Source organism: Melanaphis sacchari, unplaced genomic scaffold (genome assembly GCF_002803265.2).
Source record: "Melanaphis sacchari strain LSU unplaced genomic scaffold, SCAv2.0 Contig1_pilon_pilon, whole genome shotgun sequence".
Classification (NCBI taxonomy): Eukaryota; Metazoa; Arthropoda; class Insecta; order Hemiptera; family Aphididae; genus Melanaphis; species Melanaphis sacchari.
Window position 1 is genome coordinate 5,982,302 of NW_020270976.1, and position 27,593 is coordinate 6,009,894.

The following is a 27,593-nucleotide window of genomic DNA, read 5'->3' on the forward strand; positions in this document are numbered from 1 at the left end:
TGTCTGTTTGGTATTTTTATCGTAATTAATTATATCAACAGAATAATATTGATTATACATATCAATATATTATGTTATATATTATTATAGTCACGTTATATTTTTTATAAAATGTAGATATTCTTTGATCTTATTGAAATACCTTATAGGCCGTTTGTAAAAATTAAAATATTCTTTAAACAACTATTAGACAATTTTACTGTTCACTATGTAGTCAAAATAAGTTTTATTTTTCGGAAGATCATATGGAGACCAAATGTTTGTAAATAATATTTACGGAGGTCGTATTTTGGGGCAAGTGCTTCTCAAACAGTCTCATCTGGAGTAGGGTAAACCTTAAACCGAGTTAACAAGTCGGTTTCGCTGCACATATGTTTTACACGATTAATTCCGACCACGGAAATGTCTAACAATTATAATAAATATATATATATACATGCATATTTATCGATTTTCTTTTGTAAAGTTATCCTGTCTCAAATAGTCGACAGCGAAAAACATAATGTACCAAAAATCTATAAAACGGAAATGTGTTCCTATTTCGCGTTTTTAATATATTATACACACACACACACACACACACACATATATATATATTCATAACCTTTACATATTATAATGCTATACACGGCGGTATATAATACGCACGAACAGTAGTTACAAGATAAAAAAAGTGCGCCTGTAGATGAGGTGACGTCGGATGACGGGTAGGAGGACGACGTGGGTGACGGGAGGGGGAGAGGCCGTCGGGTTTAGGGACCACTGGCCGTCGGCGGCGGTCATGCCATGAGACATGTGTTCCGATGATCGAGAGCACGCACGAGGGATGAGTGCCGGATTATTATTATCATCACCGCACCGGTCGGTGCAGCATCACCGCGCGCAATATTCACAATAATACTATGCTATACAGCCGCCGCAGTACACGTCCGTTCACGCAATACGTCTAGCCGATAGTAGTCACGTCCGTCACCCGTCACGTAACGCAGTCCGTCGACACGCACAGCCCGGCGATGCATGCGATCGCCGTCGGCGCTTTATGGGCCCTAGTGGCGCTGCAGCTGGCCCGCCCGGTCCGGCCGGAGGTGCTGACGCCGCCGTACTTCAACTTGGCCGAGGGCCGCCGAATCACCGCCACCGCGACTTGTGGCGAGGGCCTGCAGGGCCCCGAGCTCTACTGCAAGCTGGTCGGAGCCAACTCGGAGCGCAACGTCGACTACGAGGGCAATCTCGTCATACAGGGACAGGTGAGCGGATATGAGATGAGATGAGACGAGACGAGACGAGACGACGGAAGTGAGAGTGTGGCGCGGCGGACGCGATCGAATGATGAGAATCAGACGTACCGGCGCCGTCTGTCGTAAAATTTTCACGATCTCGTCCGTCCGGAAAACCGCCCCGTCACCCATTAATACGCATATATATATATATGTGTGTATGTGTGTGTGTGTGTGTGTGTGTGTGTATACTATATAGTGACGCACTTGGGTGTACATATTTTTATTTTTATTATTTTTTTTTATATATTGGGGGGGGGGGGGGGGGGGAGAAGAGTTAAACATAGAAATTGAGTGATTTTAACTAACCGACGAAATTAACAATGAAAAATTCTGGGAAAATGTTCACATCTATAAACATTATCGGGTGCGGGGCGAGTTGTTTCACCCACTCCTCCTTCCCCCGTTATACGCCTATTTTCCGTTACACGTTGTTATTTACTGTTACGGTTAGATAAACCTAACTTAATAACGATTGTAACCTGCAATAGCATTACAATTTATAGGTTCTCAAAAAATTAACTAATCAAAATGATAAAGTCAATAATATACCTTTACAGTACTCTCAAAATATCAGTCTCAGCATCTAAAATATTTGAATAAGAGTTTCGGTGAATTCCGGTTTCAATATTTTCAAAGAATTCTAGTACTAAAATCCATTATTTGGTATATGATTGGTTTGGTGTACCAAACCAAGGTGTAATTATTTTTTACATCTAATGATGATCTTGAACAAAATCTATATACTAATTATTGTGGTGAATTTTAAGATTTCAATTTGTTTGATGGAAACGAGACTTAACTTATAATAATATATAATATAAAGTTTCGAAGATTAAATAGCGTTTAAGTGGTAGGTAGTTTGCAAATTTGATTCTAACTTTTCGACCAACGTATACATCTTTAACTCATATTTCGAAGTCTATATACAATATACATACCCCTAAACCGTTAACCGGGTCTATCAATAAATTTTTAACATTTCCTAGATAAGTCATCTGTATTATAACATAGTTAACAATTTAATTGAAAAAATTATGCATGTAAAAAAAAGTTTAATCTCAAATAAATAAATATTTAAATTTTATTTCAGTCAATCTCTCAAATATCTATAATTTTATCCATATAAACTCGACATTACTCGTATAATATATATCTATTTATAATATAAGTTCTTAATTATTAGTACAAAATCTCTAACAAATTGATTTTTAAATAATGTGTAATCTGAATTGGAAATCTTAAGATTATTAACATAATTATTTATAAAATAAATGCGAGTCTTCAGCATTGTGTGTTAAAAGTAACTTAAACCCAAATCTAGTTAAAAACTTTGAACAAACTGTTAATCAAATTAATTATTCACTTTCAAAATTTCAAGTTTTCCAAACTTCAGCAAATACGTGTTTTACATCTTTTGGGCATTGTCCTATAATGTCTATTTTAATGTTTTCAATTATCATAAATAATTTTATTTATGTATTTAATAAATTTAAAATATTGCTGGCCTTATCTTTAAACTTTTAATTTTATAAAATCTATAAAATCTTTAAAATTAAATACTAACTATACTAAATACAAATCTTACATCAGTATTTCTAGTAAATTATCTCGAGAAGAACATTCTTTAATTATTTAAAATTCTAATTCAAATTAAATTCTAACACTGTAAAATATCAGACTGCATACCTTGGAATTTCAACCTAAAAATTAAGTTTTTACTAAAGTTTTGCAATTCATTTAAGTTTAATAATATTTAAAATAATAATAAATACAATAGTTAAAATTTTAATTCAATTATTTATAATATATTAGTTTGTAGAATACAAAAAAATTGATTTTTTTTTCTTTATATAATGTTAAAAAAAGGAAAAAACACTATTTATTAATTAAATAATATGGTATACAATTTACTGAAATTTTATTTTATAGTTCATTGTTTTATTTTTATTAGAAAACCAAAATAATAGTCATTATGTATTTCTAGGTAATTATAATTATCATAGATAGATGCAACTGTTAACTTTCAAAGATACAAATAATCGAATAACTATTTAATTATAATCTTTGAATTATCAATGAGTACATCATTATTTAGCAGTTTACACAGTATAATTACCTACTAAGTTTGTTTAGAAAATTTGTTTAAGCACAATTTTACAACTTTATTAAAAGTATATTTTAAAATTGTACAAAAAATAGAGTCTTAATCATCAATAACTGTATACTTTTTATTATAAAATATAGCGTGACCAAAAAAAAAAAAGTTAAAACTATCTATAGTAATTTATTAATATCATGGAATTATAGCCATAGAGTCATTAATTATCGTGTAACATAATTGTATAGTCTTTCTAATTTTACCATGAATATAAGAACATTTTGATACCCTTTTTATTTAAACATGTGACTACCAACTAACTACCCTTGATGTATATAATATTATGTATTATAACCTGTGTTTAAAACCAATATTTACAAAAATAATTACCCTTTAAAAAAAAATACTATTATACTCTTACAACTATAATTTCATCAAAAATTTCAATAATAACGCATATAAATTAAATAAGTTTACACAAAAAAAGCTATTTTCACTAGATTTTATGCAAATTATTAAATATTGATTATAATTATGAAAATTCAGAGTAAATATTATGAATTATAGAAATAACAATTATTATATCAAGTCATATAATTAATGACAAATGCGCAATTTTACGCATGTCTTTTATATTGTAGAACAAATTTATGCCTAATGAAGTTTTGTTTAAACTTTACTGGTATACCCGTCAATTGTGGTAAACTTTTACTTTCATCTCATAAAATTATTAACCCAGCGAAAGTTAAACATTTCGCGGGAGTCATAATGGGATAGCGAGTAGAAGGTAAACAATTATATTTCAATGCTTTGTATTACAAATTAACGTTGTTCTACTATTTCAAATTTGATTCAATTAAAAAGGCTGCTTTCTGTATATAGTTGATCAAACTCGATATGATGCATTCACACCGGAAGAAGTACCTAAAACCGTGTAACCTGACTTATTAAAATTTAAATAATTTACAATTGAATATGTATTAAAATTCGAAAGGCAAAGGATTTTAACTCATAATTATATTCACAACTCAGAACAATAGAACGAGTATTATATTACTTATTGTTGTTACTGTGGCCAGAAACAGTTATAGATTTCATACATATTATAACGGCAATACTTATATTTAATATTAACATGACATCGTATTATACATATCATTGCTCATAATAAGAGATGTTTTGACCTTAAATTTTTGGTTAGGCTTTTTTTTTTTACTTCAACACTTCTTGGACATTGTTCTGTATACATTTATTGTTAGTTATAAACACATTTTGTGTTCAACTTTTGCAAGGCCATAATGTGATCTAAAAAAAACAAATCGAAATAGGTACCTAATTAATTTTACACAAATATAATATTTACTGTTTAGTCATTACTGTTAGATTATAAATCTTACTGAACTTAATAATTTAAGCTTATAAAATGAATGAGATCAAACAAAATATAAACTTATAAATCAATGATTTGGACATTTATTAATACAGTCAATATAATGTTTAATTCGGTTAATAATAAATATTTTATAAAATATCTCGCGGGAAAAAATAATAAAAATGTTATTATTATCAATTTATTTATTTATAACAATAGTTTTTAGTATGTTGTTATTATGTATACTTAGTGGTTGTACTTAAAAAACATTAGATACATTTTCAGTATACGATATGAATTTTCAATAATAAATAAAATAAATTGTAATTTTTGATACAATCATTAAGCTATTAGGTTTTAACATTTTATGATTCATTCAAATACAATCGATATTAACTCAAGTATGAAATTACTTAAATTTTACATTTTTTTTTAATAAATTAATAGTCATGAAAATTATATATCCATGAATTCAGTCTTATAGTTACTTATATTAATGTACTATAATAATTATTCATATTAAAATATATATGGTTTTTTTAATAGAAAATATTTTTTATTTCTGGTTTTGTCCAGTCAAAAATAAATTAATTCCTATCATGAATAAATAATTAAGTTAGCAAAATGTTACTACACCAGTACACCACTTCATTTGAAGTCTTTGTTGAGGGTTTTCTGGCAATATTATATAGAATGATCATATGTTAGGAATTAGAATTATTTTAAAGTCAACTATAAAAATACGTACAGAATATGTGTGCTTCATAAATAGTTTTAAAAGCAAAATCATTAGAAAGCGATAGGTTAATTACAAATAGTAGTCTGAAAATATTCACTAGAATTAAATTTTTTGTAAAGTTTGAATTTTGTTTAAATTTGATGTTTTTGTTACATTTCAGAGCTGTAATCCGTAAGTCTAATAGGTTTAAATATGTTTAAGAGAGCTCTGATTTAAAAATAGTATATGACATGTATTCTGTAATAACAAGAAATTTAAATTAATATAAAAATCGTTTTCCAGTTTGTTTTCTGTTATGCAATATAGTTACAGTAATGATATTTTATGTTGTTAAATATACATTCTATTATTTCTGAACTAGTAGCGTTAGTAGTCAATATATATACATATGTATATTACTATTATTACTCATTAACTATTGTTACTTAATTAGTCGTAAAAAACTTTAGGTATTTTATCCATTACTTCTGTTAATCATTAATACGTTTTTGTATGAACCTATGTATTTATTCCATTGGATAGATATTAAAAGAATTTATGAAAATTACTTCAAAAAATACAATTGTATTTTAAGGATACTAAATATCATATCAAATTGTTTGATATGCATGTTTACCAAGTGAAAATTAATCTAAGTTATTAACACTATACATTATTAATAAAAATTATGCACGTTAAAATTTATTCAATTGAAAAATATATCTCAAAACTAATTTAAAGGTTTAAAACAAACAAAAAATTAGTTTATACCTATCGAAAAATAAAGTAATTAAATTCACAAAATACTCAACTAAATATGCCTAGAGTTAATAAAAAATATAATTGCATTATTTTTGTTCATTTATATAAATCTATTATAAAAAAAGGTTAAGAATCATCAACTTCAGAATAAGGTTTAATTTTAATCCAACACATTTTCTGAAATTAAATATTTTAACACGTTGGATTTGCGTCTCGTGTCAAGCAAACGAATGCACTATAAATTATAAATACAAATTGTAATTTTCAATTTTAATGTTTGATACAACATATAAATTAGTAATTATATTTTAATATTAGTACTTTAAAATTTCTATAGAAATACTTAATAAATAAAACATAATTGTTTCTCTCTTAGCATTCAGCCTTTGTACGCGTATTTTATTTTCTAAATGCATTTGTAAAAAGTACATCTAAATTTTAAAATTAGCAAGGGTTGTTTTTATATTTCAGATAAAATGAAAAAATATATTTTATTAGTTAAAAAAAATTAATCTAACGTGATACTTATGTTATAATTTATAAATGATATATTACTTAAAAAGCAATAAATGAAATCTGTAATTATATTATTTTAATCAAAAATATTTTTCTTTATTTTTTATACCTATATTAATTCTTTAGGTTTTTATTAATCAAAATGTATAAAATTATATTTTAATTTTTGATTAGGAGCTATTTGTTTTTTAAATGTTTTATTGTTTATTTTATTTAATGTGTAAATGTTTTAGGTGTGCGATCATTGTGACGAAAGTCGTCCAGACAAATCTCATCCGCCCGAATATGCAGTCGATGGACAAGAAACATGGTGGCAAAGTCCACCTTTATCTAGAGGCATGAAATACAACGAGATTAATTTAACGATCGATTTAGGCCAAGTATGTTTGTCTATAAGTGAACAAATAAATATTGATTTAATTTAATGTTAACTTATGCCTTGTGGCAACTTAATTTCAAATTATACTATTTCACAAAATATGTATAATCAATTGATAAAAATTAAAAACATTATTTCATTTATCATTTATCAAACGATGTATAATAAAATTACAAAAGCTAAGAAATAATAATTGCATTCCCAAGTAATTTGAGAAAATGTATTTTATCAATTCAGAATCAGGTAATAGGAGTATTAGATTCAATATGTTTTTTATTGTTTCATTCAGACATAATAATTTAAAGTGATTATTATTACAGTTATTAACTCGGTGTTGCTTATACAGTTATACATACATTATATACTATTATATTGTGATGAACAATCAACAAGGCCGTCAAATGTGCATAGTTTTTGACATTTCGAACTTTTATATAACGATTTCTTAGGAAGTAGATAAAGTTATACCATTATATTAATATACAGATATATATATATATATTTAAAAACAAGGTCGTGAATATTTTCTAATTTGCTCGAGAGCAAAATTTAAAGCCTATGCATCAAATGTCCAGGTATACCTACTATGTGCAAGCGTACAAACTGTAAAAGGTCGTTTGTGGTTATCACACTTGCCACGCTCATGCGGTTCAATATCCCAGGAACCAGATAAGTACGACCTACATGTCCGATAAATTGATTCGAGTTCAGTTTGAACACTAGTTTTTTGGAACACTACGACAATATTTTCCTTATGCATGAACTTATAATGTTATGCCCAAGTAACATTATTAAGTAAATTATTACTGTTATAGTAATATACTGCCAACTACTTAAAAAAAATTTCCGTTGTAAAAAACAAAATCGCAGTAAAAAATAATTGCAATTTCATTAACTATTTCTTAATATTATAAACGCTGTATTGCAGCGACTTGATATACGAGTTTATAATATAATAAAAAATATTTATATTACAACGAAATTTTGTTTTACAATACCTATCTAACGTTCTTGATATGCTTTTTTATTATCAAAATCACTTCCGCCGGACGATTAATAGACTAGCAAATAGATAATATTTTTATGAATACTAACTATTTAAACTCATTAAACAACAACTAAAAAATATCGTTGTATTAATAAACTAAATAATAGATTTTATTCAAATTTAGGTGCTATACAGAGTGATACTATTGGTAGTCATTTCTAATTAAATTTGATTTGATGCATATATCAATAATTGGTCAACTGTAAAAAATTAATATGCCTATAATATTCAAGTTTATAAATAAATTAAGACAGATATAAATATAACTACCTATGTACTCCCGACTACATGTAATTAATGATAATCAAACACTTATACGAATAATATTTATTATAAAAATAATATTCATATAAACTTGAAAATAATTTTAATACAACATTGTATACAATAATAATAATATGATAATATTAAATTAAAACGATTCAATTACATAATTGTAAAATATCCCATGCAAAATAATTTTTACTTCAAATATGTATTATGTATTGATATCATATTATATTTATATTGGTTATTATGTAATTTTAGTATTATACTATATAATATTTTATAATATTTCTTTAGGAATTCCATGTCGCTTATGTTGTTGTTAAAATGGGTAACTCTCCTAGACCGGGTGTTTGGGTACTTGAAAGATCAGCAGATCACGGACAAACATACCATCCGTGGCAATATTTCGCTGACACTGTTGCGTAAGTAATATTATAGGTGGTTATTATAAAAATTGAATATTTATCATTATCTATATATTTTTAGGGATTGTGAATCATATTTTGGAAAGGAAAGCATTAAACCCATTTCGGCTGATGATTCGGTTATTTGTGACACATCAGTTTCAAAAATTGTTCCATTAGAAAACGGCGAAGTAAGTATTCATAATTTATATGGGTACTTACCTATTTTAAAATACAATTAATTAAAATTAAATTGTTGATTATAATACAAATATACTAGTAAACTGAATCGGTGGAACCAGTGGCGTCAACTCTGTGAGGGGGAGGCAATCAATAGTAAAACTAAAAGTGTGTTAGTAAATTAATAAATAATACTTAATAACACAACATTTTTTTTTATTTTACATTATAAAGCTGATAAAAAAATATAAAACTCAACAAAAATTATTAAAAATTATACGTATTACACTATTACATACTATTGATATTAATTTATTTAAACACAAATCGACGACTACGAATGGATGCACCTTCATCAAATTCGTCAATTATACTTGATCAATGTTAACTTGTTTATCTCTTTCATTATAAAGCATTCAAAACGATAAATTTATTATTACTTATGCTGTTTTATTTTTCTATGATAAAGTATAAATTGAATAATAATTTTTAAAAAAGGAAGGGCAAAACGATACTATTGCCCCTTTTCCCCCTCAGATTACGCCTATGGGTGGAACCTATTGGATTGATGCAGGGTGAATAGCTAAGACACTAATTTGTATTTCTACGAAATAGAATACCATGTCTAGATACTTTTTAAATTTTAATTTGTATAAACTAATTTTGTATTATATTATATAAGATTAAGTATTAAGTACTAACACATTCAAATATTCATAAAGTATTATTTAACTACGTATGATTTACATGTTTACAGATATTTGTGAAACTTTTATCTAATAGACCTTCAGCAAACAACTTTTTTAATTCTTTTGCATTACAAGAGTTTACCAGAGCTACTAACGTACGGTTTAGATTGCTCAGGGTAAAAAATCTCCTTGGTCATCTCATGTCAGTGGCCAGACAAGACCCCACTACTACTAGACGAGTAAGTAAACAATTTCACAATTAATATTTTATTCGTGCAATTAATTTGCGAATGTTTGTTTTATTTTTAGTACTTTTACTCGATAAAAGACGTGAGTATTGGTGGTAGATGTCGTTGCAACGGTCACGCAGATCTCTGCGATATAACTGATCCTACAGACTCATATAAACTCATATGTCGTTGTCAACATAACACATGTGGACACAATTGCGAAAGATGTTGTCCCGGTTTCGAACAGAAAGCTTGGAGTCAATCTAAATACGATAAATTATTTGAGTGTGAACGTAAGATAATGAATTATAAAAATTTAAAATAACTTAAAATTGTATAAATAATAATAACGCATCAACTGGTTAATTCCATGTCAGCATGCAATTGTTATGGTCATTCGGAGACTTGTATTTACGACAACGCAACAGACGCGTCACATTTGTCTATTGATATTCACGGAAAATACGAAGGAGGTGGCGTGTGTCAAAATTGCCGAGATCATACAACAGGTATCAACTGTGATAAATGCGTTTTCGGTTATTACAGGCCCGTTGGAAAGTTGTTAAATGAAACGGATGTGTGCCAACGTAAGTTGCTTAAAATTATTACAATATTACGGATTATGATTAATTTTAATTAACCCTTAATTCTTTAATTTTTCTTTTAATTTTAGCTTGTGATTGTGACTATTTCTATTCGACTGGAAATTGTTCGGAAGGTTTTGGTAAGTGTGAATGTAAGGCCGCTTATGCTGCCCCAAATTGTGACCGATGTAGTGAAGGATACTACGGATATCCGGATTGCAAACCTTGCGAATGCTTCTTGGATGGAACTAGAGGAAGACAATGTGAAAATACAGGCGGACAATGCCCCTGCAAACAAAATTTCAGTGGGAAATTTTGTTATCAGTGTGCTGACGGCTTTTATAACTTCCCGGAATGCAAATGTAAATAAATATTTCTAATTTTTATACCTACGTGTAAATACGCAAAGATTAATTTGAAAAAAAAAATGTATAAAATTTTTCATTATTAATCATTTACACAGCTTGCGAGTGCAATGAAATTGGATCTAGAAATTCGATATGTGACCAAAATACTGGTCAGTGCTCGTGTCATAGCAGTTACGGAAATCTTTCGTGTGATCAGTGTAACCATGGCTACTATGGATTTCCCACGTGCTCTTGTAATTATTTTTACATAATATGATAGCATATATTAGTATATTACTATAATTTACATTTTTTTACAGATTGCAATTGTGATTTAATTGGCTCATTACCTGAAGTATGCAATAAAACAAACGGGCAGTGTATGTGTAAAGAGGGATATGCAGGTCCTAGATGTGATAAATGCTTACATAGTTATAACGGATACCCTGACTGTAAGCCATGTGGTTGTTCAGAACGGGGAAGTGCATCATCTATTTGTGATGCATCAGGAAAATGTCCTTGTTTACCAAGTTTTGCTGGAAGAACATGTGAACAATGTAGTCCAGGATACTATCAGTATCCTGAATGCAAGTGTAAGTGCATATATATCATGTATAATTTTCTATTTTAATTAAAATATTTACTTGATTATTATTTCAGTCTGTGATTGTAATAGTCAAGGATCGATTGGAGTATCATGTGATAATGATGGTAAATGCAAATGTAAACCAAACTTTACAGGAACTAGGTGTGATAAATGTAAGGAAGGTTTATACAATTTCCCAATATGTGAAGGTAAAAATTATTAATTTTCACAAGCCATAATACATTTTTTAACTTATATTTAATTTAATCTTTCATATATTTTTATAGAGTGTAATTGTAATCCTGCTGGTGTTTTATCAACATTTGTTGGATGTGGATCATTGCCGCTGGGTGAATTATGCCAATGTAAACCTAGAGTCACTGGTAGAATATGTGATGAATGTCGAGAACTTTATTGGAACTTACAACCCACAAATCCGGATGGTTGTCAAGGTATAATTAAAAACATGAACTAAACATGCAGATATAAATTACAATATTAAATAACCCAATATTTTATTTCAGAATGTGATTGTTTCATGCCTGGGGTACTTAGTGGTGTTGGTGTTTGTAACCCAAAATCTGGTCAATGTGTTTGTAAACCATCTGCTACTTCCAGAAGATGTGATGAATGTTCTGAAGGATTTTATAGTTTAAATGAAAATAGTTTGTTTGGATGTACAGGTACCTATTGAATATTGACAAAATATTGTAGCATTTAAAAATTGAACACAAATTAAAACAACAAATTTTTGTTTAGAATGTGGTTGTAATGTTGGTGGCTCAATTAATGAAAAATGTGATAAGAATAGTGGACAATGTTTGTGTCAACCTAGAATTGTCGGAAGAGCTTGTACTGAACCAATGCAAGCACATTATTTCCCAACTTTACATCAATTTATATATGAAGCTGAAGATGGTAGAACTCCAGCATATACCCCAGTCAGATATGGGTTTGATGAAAAATTCTTTCCAGAATATTCTTGGAAAGGTTATGCTGTTTTCTCTCAACTTCAGGTAAATTATTTAATTAGTTTTTAGAAATATTAATTTTTTTGTAATTGTTTGTGATTTGTATGAAATAGAGTGAAATTGTTCAAGAACTAAATATAGAGAAACCATCAATTTATCGAATAGTGTTGAGATATGTGAATCTAAATAATGAAACCATATTGGGTTTAGTATCTGTAACACCTGAAACACCAAATAACATCAATATTGAACAAAAATTCACAGTAAATAAATAATTTATATTTATTATTTATATAATAACTGCTTATTAATAGTTAATTTTATTTTAAGGTACAACTAAAACCTACAAAAACTCCAACTTTTGTGACAGTATCTGGAGCTACTGGAAATATTCCATCACCATTTGTTATGAATCCTGGACGATGGGCTGTTACTATAAAAATCGAACAGAATTTGTTTGTGGTTAGTTTTAAAGCTTATGAATTACATAAGTATATATTTGTTTAAAAAAAATATTAAGTGAGTAATTTATTTTTAGGATTACTTTGTGATTTTGCCTGCTGAGTACTATGAAGGAGATATACTGGTCGACAAGGTATTGAATCCTTGTGTTATTGATAACATTGAAGTTGGTCTATGCAGACATTTTGACTATCCAAGTACTTCTAAATTTGATCAAGTCAAAAGTACTTCTGCATTGACTTTTGATGGCGAAGAACCAATTAATTTCATAGACGATTTAAAAGTAAAAAATAAATGTACTTAAAGTTTTTAACTATGAACAAATAATTATATTTTTATTTTTAGCAATTGGAAATCTTAGGTGTCTCAAAACTACCAGTTATTAGTGAAGTACAACCAGAACTAAAACTAGAATTATCAATTAAAAATCCTGGACCTTATGTTATCTTAATTAATTACATGACACCATCTTCTATTCAAACAAAAGCAGTAATTGAAATTGAAGTAGACGAAAAGATGAATTCTGGTAAAGCAATATTATACGCATGTCATCATACTACTCTATGTCGACAAGCTGCAGTGGATGCCACTGGAAAAGTGGCTTTATTTGATATAAATAAACCAGTTACCAAAGTAATACTAAAAGGAGGAAAAGATCTTTCAAGAGTTGGGATAGAATCAATAGTCGCTTTACCATTAGACAAGTGGTCTCTAGACTATATAAACCCAAATCCATCATGTGTAAAGAAAGATGGAAAATGTATTCAATCCTTTTATCCAACACCTCCTGACACAAAAAAAGTAGAATTTAAAACTGGAAATGAGGCTCGTCTCTCTACAACAGCACCTAAAGATATATTTGACAACACTACAGCTTTGATTATCCTTGATCACGAAGACAGTATTGTAGATTTGGCTGGAAAAGTTCCTAGTCCAGGAGCTTATGTTTTCATTGTTCATTTTTATCAACCTGATTTTCCAGGTACCTAATTTATTATTACATATTTTATAATTGCCATTATAAAAATATTAAAATAAATATGTTAACACGATAAATTTATTTCACATTGTTTAGCTTTTGAAATGAATGCATTAATACACAATGGTCAAACATATGAAGCAGTTTTGCCAATAAAACATTGTCCATCAAACTCTGGATGTCGTTCTGTAGTAAAACAAGCTAATGGAAACATAAATTTCCAACTGACAGAAAACTTTTTACTAAGTTTAAAGGTAACTGTTATAAATTTATTTTACAGAAAAAAGTAGTGACTGATGAAATCAAATATTCATTAAGTGGCTTTGAGAGTACCTAATTAATTACCTACTATGTTATTTAGTTATTTCATAAATTAAATAAATAATTAAAGACTATCAATAAATACATATAATCAAAATATACATTAATTAAAAAAAAAATAATACATTGTTGATAAAAATGAAATATAATTTAAATTTAAAATGTATTTAATGTTTATACATAATAAAAATAACTATTTCACATGATTTTAACATAATTTTAGGAGCCAAATCATAAAAGCGTTTGGTTAGAGTATGTTTTGGTTGTCCCAGCTCAAGAATATAGTGATTCTATTACATTAGAACAACCGTTCGACTATACTGGCTTATTCATATCAAATTGTGGAAGCAATCATTTTTACATCAATACTTCTACTACAGGTATTATTTCCATACATTTGATTTTATATTTTATTTATAAATTATAATCAATTATTAACAATTTTATGTGTTTATGGCTATATTTATTGTAATATATCTTGCTAAAACCTCTTAGTCCTTATCTTGTTTACACATATTATAAAATTATATAAATAATATATAATTCCAATACTCAATTGTTAGATTTATAATTTAACATGATAACTTTATTTTATTGGATTTTTGTTTGTCTATAACTATATTATATTTATTTTCTATTTTAACCACCAAATAATTTGAAATATTGAAAAAGAAATTAAATACATAATTATGTTTTATTATGTTACAACGTTGATAAATTTATAAATTTAAAAATATTATATTATAAGTATATATGTACTTTCAATTAATTAATTCTAAGTTATTAATATGAATAGAATTTATACTCCTTACATCAACTTATAATTTTTCAATAAATTTATTAATTACGGACATTTATTTTAGGTTTTTGTAAAGAAGCCACATTTTCATTAACGACTGCATACAATAGTGGAGCACTACCTTGTAATTGTAACTCTGATGGTTCATTAAGTTATGTGTGTGATCCTTATGGTGGTCAATGTCAGTGTAAACCTAATGTAATTGGTAGACGATGTGAAGCTTGCAAGACAGGGTATTTTGGATTTCCGGATTGCAAATCATGTAACTGTCCATCAGCCGCTACATGTGAAACTACAACAGGAGAATGTATTTGTCCTCCACGTGTAGTTGGAAAAAACTGTGATCAATGTGAACCAATGACATACGGCTTTGATCCAATAATTGGATGTGAAGAGTGCAACTGTAACTTTTTTGGTGTGGAGGATAAAAATCGACAATGTGACTTATTTAATGGATCTTGCGAGTAATTATTAAAATTTTTTTTATTATAGATATTTACTTGTTATTTATAAATCTTAATATGTTAACAGTTAATATTTTTATATTTTTGTATTATTTGTATTTAGTTACTATTAATTTATTTCATATTCTGAGCAGACCAATGAATGTATTCATTTTACAATTATCTATTTTTTTATTTTCTATCACGTTTTGAAACATTAATAATGCTTTCATTTTCAATTTTGGGTGTGATTTCTGATAGCAAATTAGTTCTAGTTGATACTATGAGAGCGTAAAAGTACAAAATTCCCATTTCTTTTCAAAATAACTAAGATAAATGAAAAAAAATTTAGAAAAAACAGGAATTTAAACGAGAACGAGTAATCAAATTAATCATGTTTTTTTGGTGTATTTACAAAACAGGTAACCTAAAAAAGCAAATAATTGAAATTTTTATGAAATGTTTTTGTTTGTATTTCCTGTATATAATATAATTTTCTAAATATTTTGACTTTTGTTTATTTATAGATATTTTCAATAATTTTTCTTTATATGGTGATAAGAAATTATTTGCCAAGTCAAAATACTTGAAAATTTAATTCAAGATCCCACATAAGTAATTCATACTGTAACCAAAAAATCTAAAAACTATATAACTACAATTATTATATTTTATCGATATTTAAAGTTCAAATTTGGACAAATTATATATTTTAATAATGATTAAATAAATGTATTGATGTTTTTAAAACATGTTGATTAATTTTAAAATGTAATATCTTAATAGGTTTATTACAGAACTTGTTCTTACTGTTTTACAGTAATGTGGTATTGACTTAAAAATTAATAAAAATAATAAAATATACCGTTATGGTATAAATATATATTATTATAATAATTAAATATTAATTATGGAATAAATTAAATCAATCTGCCATAATATTAACAGTAAAATAAATTAGTCAAGTAGCAATATCAATAAACATATCTTGAAAGTTAGTTAGTAATTTAAGTTGAAAAATCATCTCGACTTAGAATCATTTTTTATATGTAATAAATAATAATATATCATCAAATTTAAGTTTAACATATCCATCACAGTGATTCACTTAACATCTACTGTAGAGCTAAATGGTACCCACTGGCTCACCTTTTTTTCATTAATAATATTCACTGTTTAATTTGCAAGTTCTACTATTATTGTTATATATTATAAAGATAATTTAAAATATCTATAATATGTATGATAATTATTTTTAATTAATAAATCATTATATTTTATAACTTAGGTGCAAGCAAAACATTGTTGGTCGTTCTTGTGATCATTGCCGTTCTGGACATTGGTCTTTCCCTCGTTGTTATTTGTGCAATTGTGATTACAGAGGTACAACTTCTGAAATTTGTAATCAGGTTTGTTTTTCATTATACATTTAAAAGATTAAATTGTAAACTATACAGATTTATAATTTTATATTATATTTATTTTTTACAATTTTTCAAGAACAACTCAGAATGTTTTTGTAAATCTAATGTTTATGGTCAAGCGTGTGATTTATGCAAAGACGGGACATTTAATATTCAAGAAAAGAATGATGAAGGATGTTCAAAATGTTTCTGTTTTGGTAAGACTACCCGGTGTCAAAGCTCCAATCTTTACAGAACAGAGGTATTTATTAAAATAATACTATATTTTTAAAAATATTATGTTAATTAAAATTGGATTTTAGATAAATGATATGGAAAATTGGTTGTTAAAAACTGTCAATGTAACAACTAAACCAATTATAACTGAAGATGTAGAATTTGTACTTGAAAAAATAGAAGATGGTGAACTTGGAATTGATTTAACACCTAAAGAGCTTCAAGGAAAAATTACATATTTCTTTGCTCCAAAAACTTATTTGGGAAACCAAATTAAATCATATGGAGGCTTTTTAAACTATTCCATTCAATATACTTCAAATCTTTTTGGAAGTGCTATTGGTGGTCCCGATGTTATTTTATATGGCCACGATACTTATTTATTTTATTTTTCATTGGAACAACCAGCATCAAATACTTTATTCCCAAATTTTGTTGAACTTGTAGAACAAAATTTCATACTAGCTAATGGATTACCGACGACTAGAGAACAAATAATGCAAGTTTTACAAAATTTGCATGGAATTTACATTCGCGCTACTTACTGGGAACCAACAGTAACAACTAGGTATTTAATTAAACATTTTGATAAACATTTTTTACACAATATTTAAATTAAAAATCTACATTATTTTAATACTTATATTAATATGTAAAACAATTAAATAAGTAATTATATTATTCAGGGTATCAAGTATATCATTAGAAACTGCTCAAGAAGAATATATTCAATCAAAAGAAATTGCATTGTCTGTGGAACAATGTCAATGTCCTGCCAACTATGTTGGATTATCATGTGAAGAATGTGCTGATGGTTTCTATAGAGCACAAACGGGACCTTATGGAGGTTTTTGTGTCCCTTGTCAGTGTAATGGACATTCTAATACTTGTGACAAGGCTACTGGAATATGCAATGTAATCTCATTAATTATTTATACCTTCTTACATAATTAATATTTAATTTACATGAAATGTCTTATGGTTATTCCCAACCTATTTCTTCAAAATAAATCATCTAAATAGCATAAGAACACTGTTTTAATATAAATTATAAATATTACTGTACTATAATAGTTAAATAAGTTTTAAACCATTTACATTTTTCTTAAAGGATAAAATCAGACTTAATTATTGATATTTATATAACTAATTAACTAATATATATTGATAGTAATTAAATAATTAAATAAGTTTATTTATTTAATAATCTAATATTTATTTTGTGTTAGAATTGCAAGCATAACACTACAGGTGACCATTGTGAAAAATGTATCGTAGGTTACCATGGAAATGCATCTGTTGGCACTCCTTATGACTGTCTCATATGTGCTTGTCCACTACCAATAGCTTCAAACAAGTAAGACAATATCTTATTCATTTAGTCAATTTCATATGTATTATTTTAATATAAAATAAATAATTCAATATGAAAACATGTCATAAGAAAATCAAAATTAATTGCATTGGTAGATAATATATATTTTATTTTTAGTTTTGCAACTGGTTGTGAAGTCAGCCCAGATGGTAATAAAATCAGTTGTGATTGCTTACCTGGCTATTTTGGAGCAAGATGTGAGTCTTGCAATGCTGGTTATTATGGTAGTCCTGAAACTCCAGGTATACACTTTTTTCAAAGTTTAAGTTACCTACTCAATTTAACTAATTTAAACTTTTCTGCAATAATCATTATTAATTTAATAATTATATATTATTTAATTATTCAAATTCTAATTTTTAGTAAGACTAGAGACCATATTTTCAATTATTTATGACTTTTATACTAATTAAGGAGTATCCTTTAGTATTACAAACTTAATTTTTCTATTAGAACTATATTTTTTTATTGTAATTAGTTTATTTATATATATATATATATATATTGATAAATCTAAATTTAAAAAAAAATTATTTCTAAGCACTTATAGACCTAATTATAATAATTTTCAAAAATCAGAATTTGTATTTAATAAATTACTATTAGAAAAAATGGGATGAATATAATTGGTGGATCATCCTATATATAATTATTTTGATACAAAATTTATTTTAATTTTAAAATACATATTAATTAATTTAACACATTCATAATTCCTAAATGGGATTTCTCTGTTTATTTATGATTATTTATTATTTAATGTAAATACGGCAAATATAATATGATATGAATTAATCGGTATTTATAGGAGAAATATGTAAAGAATGTCAGTGTTCTGGTAACATAAACAAGGAAGATCCAGGTTCATGTGACTCAATTACTGGAAAATGTACACGCTGTTTAAACAGTACGTTTGGCGAATCATGTCAATATTGTAGGCCTGGATATTTTGGAGACGCTGTAAATTTGAAGGACTGTCAAGCATGTGATTGTGATAAATGTGGAATGGAAAAATGTGATAATTATAATGGTCTATGTGTCTGTCATCCAAATGTAGAAGGAGTAAAATGTGATAGATGTGCTGTAAATCATTATGGTTTTGAAACTTGTAAGGTAAACTTTATAAATTATCAAATATAATTAAATATCAAATTTAGTTTAATTGGCAAGTATTTAATATGTAATATTTACCTGATAATTTATAAATATGCTATTAAACACAACATATAATTTTAAATTTGAATCAAAATTTCTCGCTTTTGAAACAAAATCATTCTATAGGGATTAGTTTACTATTTAACGAAATATAACATTAGAATGTATTATGAATTATATAGTTTTTGAATCCAATATATCATATAGGGTTGGACACTATTTTTTGTGTTAGACTTACAGAAAAACTAAAATACATTAATATTATATTTAAATTACTATATATGGATAATATTGATGTATTTTAAATAAAATATCCCAAAACAAAAAAAAATGAATATCTAATTTAAAAAAACTAAAAATTACTAATTTGTAAATGTAATTCATAAACTGCATATTATGATTACAATTTTGAGCTAACATAATAAAATCATTTATTTTCTCAATTTTATATAGGGTTGCAAGCCGTGTGAGTGTGCTTTAGCTAGTGAAAGTTCTCAGTGTGATGAGAATACAGGATTGTGTAGATGTAAGCCTGGTGTTGCTGGTAGAACCTGTGATCGGTGTAAACCCGGATATTGGAATTATACTGAAGAAGGATGCATATGTAATAAAACCTATTTTTTAACTATAATAATTTATTAAATAGTTCAATATATTATATTATATTTACAGCATGTGGTTGTAACTCAGAATACAGTGTTGGCGTTAGTTGCAATCCTCGAACAGGTCAGTGTGAATGTTTGCCAGGTGTAATTGGAGATAAATGTGACCATTGTCCTCACCGTTGGGTATTAATACAACCCGAGCCAAATATGGATCAAATGACAGGAGTTGGATGCTTTGAATGTGATACTTGTACACATTCTCTTTTAGATGTAACAGATAGCTTATTTACCAAACTATATTATGTCTCCAATGAATTTAAGGTATAAGAAAGAATCTAATAGAAAAATGTCTATATTAATAATTTAATGTTACGATTTTCTAGAATGCGGAAAATGGATACTTCACTGCACAACGTCTATTATATTTAAATGATACTGTATCAAAATTAAAACCAAATTTAACTAACCTTATATCAAGTAGTACTGATTTGTTTCCACTTAACAAAAATTTGACTGATTTCCAGAAAGAAATCACAAACCTAAATAGAAAAGTAATTTTTATTCAATAATACAAATAACCATTTTAATTATTTAATATAAAAAATATGTATTGTTTAGTCAAAGTCAGCTTTATCAGATGCGTTAGTATTAGAATCAAAAGGTGATATCACAAATAAAATCACAGTTGAAATGGGTTTAGCATTGGATGAAGCAGTGTCGCAATCATCTAAAGCTGTCAATGAAGTAACCAATTTAGCACAGAGTCTTCAAGATGGTGCAGGGCCACAAATTGATACGGCATTAAATGAAGCACAAATTTTGTTAAAAGACATAAAAAAATCACTTCCTGATATGACAAATAAAAATAATGAGTCAGAAACTTTACTTACTAAATCAATTGATATTCATGACAAAATGATACAATTTGCATTGCCATTAGAAACACCTTCTCAATCAATAAAATCTTTAAAAAATAAAAAAATAAAGTTCTTTGATGACATTATGGATATTAATAACTATACGAGTATTGCTAAAGATAAAGCAATGCAAACTGGTTTGATAAATGATGCAAATCGGTTAGTCAAAAATAACTATTGTTTAACCTTATAAAAAAAAGTTTAAATTATAATACTAATATATTTTGTCAATTTCAGAGAATCGTTAACAAAAGAAAATGATCGAATAAATTCATTGACGAAACTAAAGGATTTAGCAAATGATGGTATGGAAATGTTAATGAAAACAGTAAAAGAAGCTGTTGATGACATAAAACAATCTAAGGATGCATTTGCTAAACTTGGTGCAGAAAATGAATCAATGAAAGCCACTAAATTTAAAGTAGAAACTGCAAATGAAAAAGAAACACGAGTACTGGAAGAATTACAAAGAGGTTTAGATAAAGCAAAACAACATTCCGATAAACTCAAAGAACAGGTATTTTAATTTTGTTTTGTATGGTAGTGTGCGATGGTATATATAATATAATAATTTATTTTTACATTGACTAATTCACCAACTGATACACAAGGGGATAGTGATAATAATTTAATTACTATCTATTACTTGGCATTGATTAAATGCATTATGTATGTTTGGACAAATTTCTATCTAATAGATTTATTTTTTTATTTATTTAAAAACATAAATTTATTCCAAAATATAGAATATTGATTAAACATTAAATCTCAATTATAAAATAATGAAATTTAAACTGAATAAAATTATAAAAGAAAGTAGGGATATTCCCTATTCATACTTAAATATCCCACTGTTATTCAATTATAATAACTTTAATTATAAAATATTATATATTATACAAATTAAATATAATATTGTACTAATATATCTATTACAACATAAATAATAACTTTGTCTTATGCCAAAGGCTGAATTGATGGAGTCTTTAGTTAAAAATTCAACCTCTGCATCTGAAACAGCAATTGTAGCTGCAAATTCATATAAAAATATAGTAGCAGAAATAGAAAAGTCATTAAATGCTGCTAAAAATGCAAGTACTGCAGCCAAAGAAACTATTAATAAGGTAAATATCATGTTTAATTGCATAATCAAGATAAATTCTAAAATTGTTTTTCTTATTATTTTTATCATGTTCTTATACATTTATAAAAACTGTTTTAGTCAAAAGGACTTGACGAAAGAGTTGCTATAGCTGACCAAAATTCAACAAAATTACTACAGGACGTTAGAATGGCTTTAGAACAAGTACAGGGAGGCTTGGAAGAATCCTTAAAAGATGCTAAAGATAAATCATCAATAGTTTCAAATTCAAAAAATCAATATGACCAAAGAATAGATGAAATACTTAAGTTAGTTACATTATTTACTCAATTCATATAATTGTTATACATACTATCAATATTAAGCAAATACAGTTATAAATAAATTTTTTTTAGTATATTATATACATTTTATTTTTTAGCACATATTTATAAAAAAATTAAAATTGCTTATTTTATATTTTACATATTTTGTTATTTTTAGCTCTTACAGCTTCTGAACCCTAATAGCTTATTATGATTCAAAGTATTTTAAGTTTATTTTTTTTTTTTTTAATAGACAGTTAGAACAGATTGCAACCGAAACTCCAAAATCGAAAAATAACATGGAAACTGTTATGGCCAATGATCAAAAGTCTCGAGAATTAATCAATAGTCTTGATAGTGTTGTTAAATCATTACCAGATTATCTTATCGCAGCCCAACAACTCAATAAAGACACAGACAAAGCTAATAAAGATGTCATACAGTCAAATAAGCAATGTAAGATTGTTTAAATAATATAATAGCATTCAGTACTTAGTTAAAAATATGGTAATTTTTTAATTTAGTGGATAATGCACTATTACTTTTACCTAATGCAACTGATTCTGCAATTCGTCTGAAAAATAAACCAGAAATACTTCAAAAAGAAATAGAAAAGTTGAAATCTAATGTAAAAACACTTCAAACCAAGGTTATGACTTGCAGAAATATGGTGAATAGGTATGTTCTCAACATAATTAACTTTACTTTATTAATAATTTTGTAATTTTCTGTAATAAAAACATATATTATTTAGGATTAAAGTAGGTGTAAATTTATCAAAGAATTCAACGCTTGAGCTTCGAAATCCTGAAAATTTAGCACAACAAAGTATAAGTACTCTCGCATCGATATATATTAAAACAGATCAGCCTACAGGTCTCATATTGTATCTTGGAAATGAAGTTGGTACTAGTCGAAGAATGAGAAGATTTAAAACTGTAATGATATTATCATTTTTAATTTAATATAATTGGAAATAATTTACTAATAATTTATTTATTTTACAAATTCATAGGATGATTTCATGGCATTACAAGTTAATAATGGTTATTTAGAATTGTTAATGGATATTGGTTCGGGTACTACAACACTTTCAAGTGATAAATTAGTATCGGATAACAAGTGGTATAAAGTTGTTGTTGAAAGGTACCTAATTTAATGCAACTATTACTAAAATAAAATTCATATAACACTTTGAATATTTTTTTAGAACTGGTAAAACAGTGAAATTGGTTGTACATGAAGATATAGGAAAAGGTTCAAACTCTAATGAAGTAACTTACTCCAAAGAAACAATTCTTCCAGGAAATTCTTCTAGTTTGAATTTAGATAAAGATCACTCAAAGTTATTTGTAGGAGGTTTACCTGCTACATTCCAAGCGCAAAATGACATAGTAGATCAATCGTTAGAAGGTCGTGTTGAAGATCTAATGCTTGGAAATACATTTATTGGTCTTTGGAATTTTGTAGATTCTTCAGGTGTAAATAGTGGATCAATTGAAAGGTATTTAAAAATGCATAATTGTTTATAGATAAAATTTTACAAATATTTATTTTATTTTAAGGAATAAATTTATGAACACATCTAGTTCTGGGCTTCGTATGAATGGTGAAGGATATGTTGTTATAGAATCTCTTTATTACCAAATGAAATCTAAATCATCTATTCTGTTAAGTATAAAAACCACATCTACTGATGGATTGATATTTTTAGCTTTCAAAGACAATACTTTTATGTCTATTGAATTAGTAGAAGGAAGTATTGTTTTTAGAGTAAGTATTTTATAATAATCATGTAAAATATGAGATTTTTATTAAATTTATGAAATTAAAACAGCTGAATTTGGGTGGCGATACCACAACATTTACTTCTCCCCTTTCATATAATGATGATAAATGGCACACAATTGATGCAACTAGAGTAAATAAAGAAGCTATACTGAAGGTTGATGATAAAATCATAGAAACAGGAGTATGCAATGGAATAGGCACTGATCTTCAGGTATGTATCACAATAATTAGATTTATTGTAATTTATTTATATATTGTGTATAGTTTCATATCATAATGTTTTAATATGTTCAATATATTTTGAATAATTAAGTAAAAATGTTTAATATAACTTATTTATATTATATATTTGAAAAAAAATTTAGATTACTGTATAAATTAAATTTAAAACAATTAAAAATATTACCCATGTAGGTTTCTGAACATTTGTACATTGGTGGTTATCCAAAAGACCATGGACTAAGAGAAGTAACTAAATTCAAATATGACGGATGTATAGACAATGTACAAATTAGTACAGTACAAGTTAATCTCAACAAGTATGTTGATGCCCAGGGTATTATTTCTGGATGTCCGGAAAAGGTAAAATGAAAGTATTCAATTCACATAAGACTTATTTAATAATATTGAGTTGAATTTTTAGATTACCAGCCTTGTATCATTTACGGCAGGCAGTAGAGGCTATGTCAGATCACCAAATTTATTTGTATTAGATAATTTAATTGAATTAATATTAAGATTTAAAACGTCTCAATCTAATGGTTTATTAGTTTATGGTAAAGATGGGTCATCTGTTTTTTCATTACGTTTAAAATCTGGAATCTTAACATTTACAAGTGGAGGAATTCATGTTTCTTCTACACAATCTACAAGATATGATGATGATCAGTGGCATGATGTATTTGTTGCGCACACAAATCAAGAACTTGTGCTACGTGTTGATGATTATGATAATTTCCAGTATGTATCAATATTTTTAAATATTCTGATATTTAAAGTGTTAAAATTAAACTAATTTATTTAGATCTGAAAATTCTCCGTCGCCAGTGCGGTTCCTATACTCTGACTTTTTCTTTGGAGGTGTACCATCAGATATCGATGCTGAAACTTCAATGTCAGACTCATTTGTTGGTTGTATTAGTGATGTAACATTTAATGGGAAAATAATTAATTTTGCTCAGCTTACTGATGCACCAAGAGCTATAATAGGAAGATGTACAGATGTATCACTATCTGGATTTAATGTACCAGAATTCAATAACACAAGTAGCTTAATATAATTAAATAAAATCATGTAAATAGGTTTTTTATAATTATAATAATTCTGATATAGTGAAACCAAAACCTCCGCTAAGAGATGAAATAGACATGAGCATGCAGGCACCCATTCAACAAACTACCTCTTCTACACTTGCTCCGGATGAAATAACCACTAAACCTTCTGCCCCGGTAGGATTATGTGCACTATCAGTAATTCCACAAATAGATACTGATGTAAATAAAAATAGTGGATTTAGATTTGGTATGATAATTTATTTGTAATATTGAGTTGTATACTTCATAATAATAATAATAATTATTATTATTATTATTAGGAAATCAAGTGGGAAGCCGGTTTGAATATGATTCAACAATGATAAAAACTAAAAATGATAGAAATGAGATTTCACTTGACATAAAAACTTCTAGCACAGATGGAGTTATATTTTTTGCCTATCAATCTGAAGGCACAGACTTTATGGCTGTTTATTTGAATGAAGGAAAAGTAATATAACCATTTATTACAAATAGTGTCAAAAATATTTTATTGATCAATAATATTTATACATTTTAGGTTAACTATCAATTGAGCTGTAACTCTATACCTATGACAATCAAAGCTCAATTGCCCGTTAATGACAGAAATTGGCATTCTATTAATTGGATCAGGTCTAATACAAATGCTGAATTATTTGTAGATAATATACCAGTTGGATCCAGTCTTATATCAGACTGCAAAAACATGAATTCCATATACTATTTAGGAGGCGTTCATCCAACAGCTTATCAAAAAGTTATTGAGTATATAGTAAGGACAAAATACTTGATTAATACTAAATATAATAATAATTTATTCTATAATAATTTTTCTTTAACTAAAAAACTGTTATTTAAAACATGTCTCTCACAACATTTAAAAAATATTTTTAAATGCATAACTTAGATAAAATTATTTTCAGGGAATGAATGAAACATTTATAGGTTGTTTACGCAATTTCAAAGTAAACTCTAAAGATGTTGGAAGTCCTAGTCGTAAACATGGTGTAACCAAATGCTCTGAAAAAGTTGAAGAAGGAGCATTTTTCCACGGAAATGGCGGTTACATCAGATTATGTAAACTAATAATATTAATTTTATGGTTATTAAAATTACAAATTTTATTTTACATTAAACAAACATTTTATTTTAGTGGAAAAATTTGTCGTTGGTAAAGAATTTGAGATTTCAATGAATATAAAACCAAGAAGTGTTAATGGAATTTTAATGTCAGCTCAATCATCAAAAAAGAATTTATTAATGTTGAAAATGATAAATGGAACAATATCATTTTCTGTGAACACTGGTAAAGGTCAAATTTCTGCTTCTTTTACACCAGCATCTCCTTACTACTTATGTGATGGCATGTGGCATACAATTAAAGGTTAGTTTTAATTATTTTATTTGGTTTTTGAATAAATTAATTGGATAGGTGAATGGGTCTTGGTTGGTTAGAATCAAACCACCTTGTTTAACTGAACTTGGCATCACTGATATTGATTTAATTTTTAACATCAACTAAAATTTTCCAATTCATTAAATGTAGCTTTTCAATAAGTTATTATTATTAATTATTTTTGTTAAATTCTTTTACAGCCGCGAAGCATAAAAATATTGTACGATTGGGTGTTGATAATATGTTTACAACTCCAGACCAATATGGTAAAGTAGGAACAACCAACAATACATTGACTGAATCATTGTATCTTGGTGGTAATCCGATATTCAACAATCGTCAAGTCAACGGATACTTAGGATGTATACAAAATGTTGAGATAGTTAACGTTAATATACATGACAAAATTATATTTAAGAAGTTTCCAACTCAAATAGTGCATGGCAATGTGACATTAAGTGTTTGTCCAACAATTTAGAGTTACTATTCCAATATACTGTATTGATAAAAAAAACAAATATCATACATAAATTATTTTTAAATTTTATTTTATATTTTTGTAAATAATATTTT

General features: G+C 27.1%; 1 protein-coding gene across 1 annotated transcript; it reads left to right on the forward strand.

Annotated features, from left to right (window-relative positions):
• Nucleotides 1-849: 849 nt before the first annotated feature.
• LOC112593156 (laminin subunit alpha) lies at nucleotides 850-27,593 on the forward strand. The gene is made up of 51 exons (XM_025337484.1): nucleotides 850-1,247; nucleotides 6,980-7,126; nucleotides 8,738-8,865; nucleotides 8,930-9,038; nucleotides 9,785-9,955; nucleotides 10,026-10,239; nucleotides 10,324-10,533; nucleotides 10,620-10,892; nucleotides 10,994-11,131; nucleotides 11,198-11,470; nucleotides 11,538-11,672; nucleotides 11,751-11,915; nucleotides 11,988-12,146; nucleotides 12,223-12,479; nucleotides 12,548-12,697; nucleotides 12,765-12,896; nucleotides 12,973-13,179; nucleotides 13,242-13,878; nucleotides 13,972-14,129; nucleotides 14,420-14,576; nucleotides 15,060-15,459; nucleotides 16,727-16,847; nucleotides 16,939-17,103; nucleotides 17,165-17,646; nucleotides 17,765-17,993; nucleotides 18,308-18,435; nucleotides 18,571-18,695; nucleotides 19,262-19,566; nucleotides 20,062-20,212; nucleotides 20,281-20,534; nucleotides 20,597-20,764; nucleotides 20,832-21,289; nucleotides 21,368-21,647; nucleotides 22,099-22,254; nucleotides 22,353-22,540; nucleotides 22,791-22,993; nucleotides 23,062-23,215; nucleotides 23,292-23,475; nucleotides 23,553-23,683; nucleotides 23,748-24,041; nucleotides 24,103-24,310; nucleotides 24,375-24,539; nucleotides 24,743-24,910; nucleotides 24,972-25,288; nucleotides 25,353-25,594; nucleotides 25,662-25,850; nucleotides 25,924-26,093; nucleotides 26,163-26,396; nucleotides 26,548-26,701; nucleotides 26,778-27,008; nucleotides 27,221-27,593. The coding sequence occupies exons 1-51, from the start codon at nucleotides 1,014-1,016 to the stop codon at nucleotides 27,496-27,498; spliced, it is 10,986 nt and encodes a 3,661-aa protein (XP_025193269.1). The 5' UTR covers nucleotides 850-1,013; the 3' UTR covers nucleotides 27,499-27,593.

Excerpts from the sequence above, each read along its gene's own strand:
- LOC112593156 (XM_025337484.1), top strand. The coding sequence starts at position 1,014 with ATGCATGCGATCGCCGTCGGCGCTTTATGGGCCCTAGTGGCGCTGCAG. Across the intron at positions 12,897-12,972 it reads TCGAACAGAATTTGTTTGTG|GATTACTTTGTGATTTTGCC; the intron begins GTTAGTTTTAAA and ends ATTTATTTTTAG. Across the intron at positions 26,397-26,547 it reads AAAAAGTTATTGAGTATATA|GGAATGAATGAAACATTTAT; the intron begins GTAAGGACAAAA and ends AATTATTTTCAG.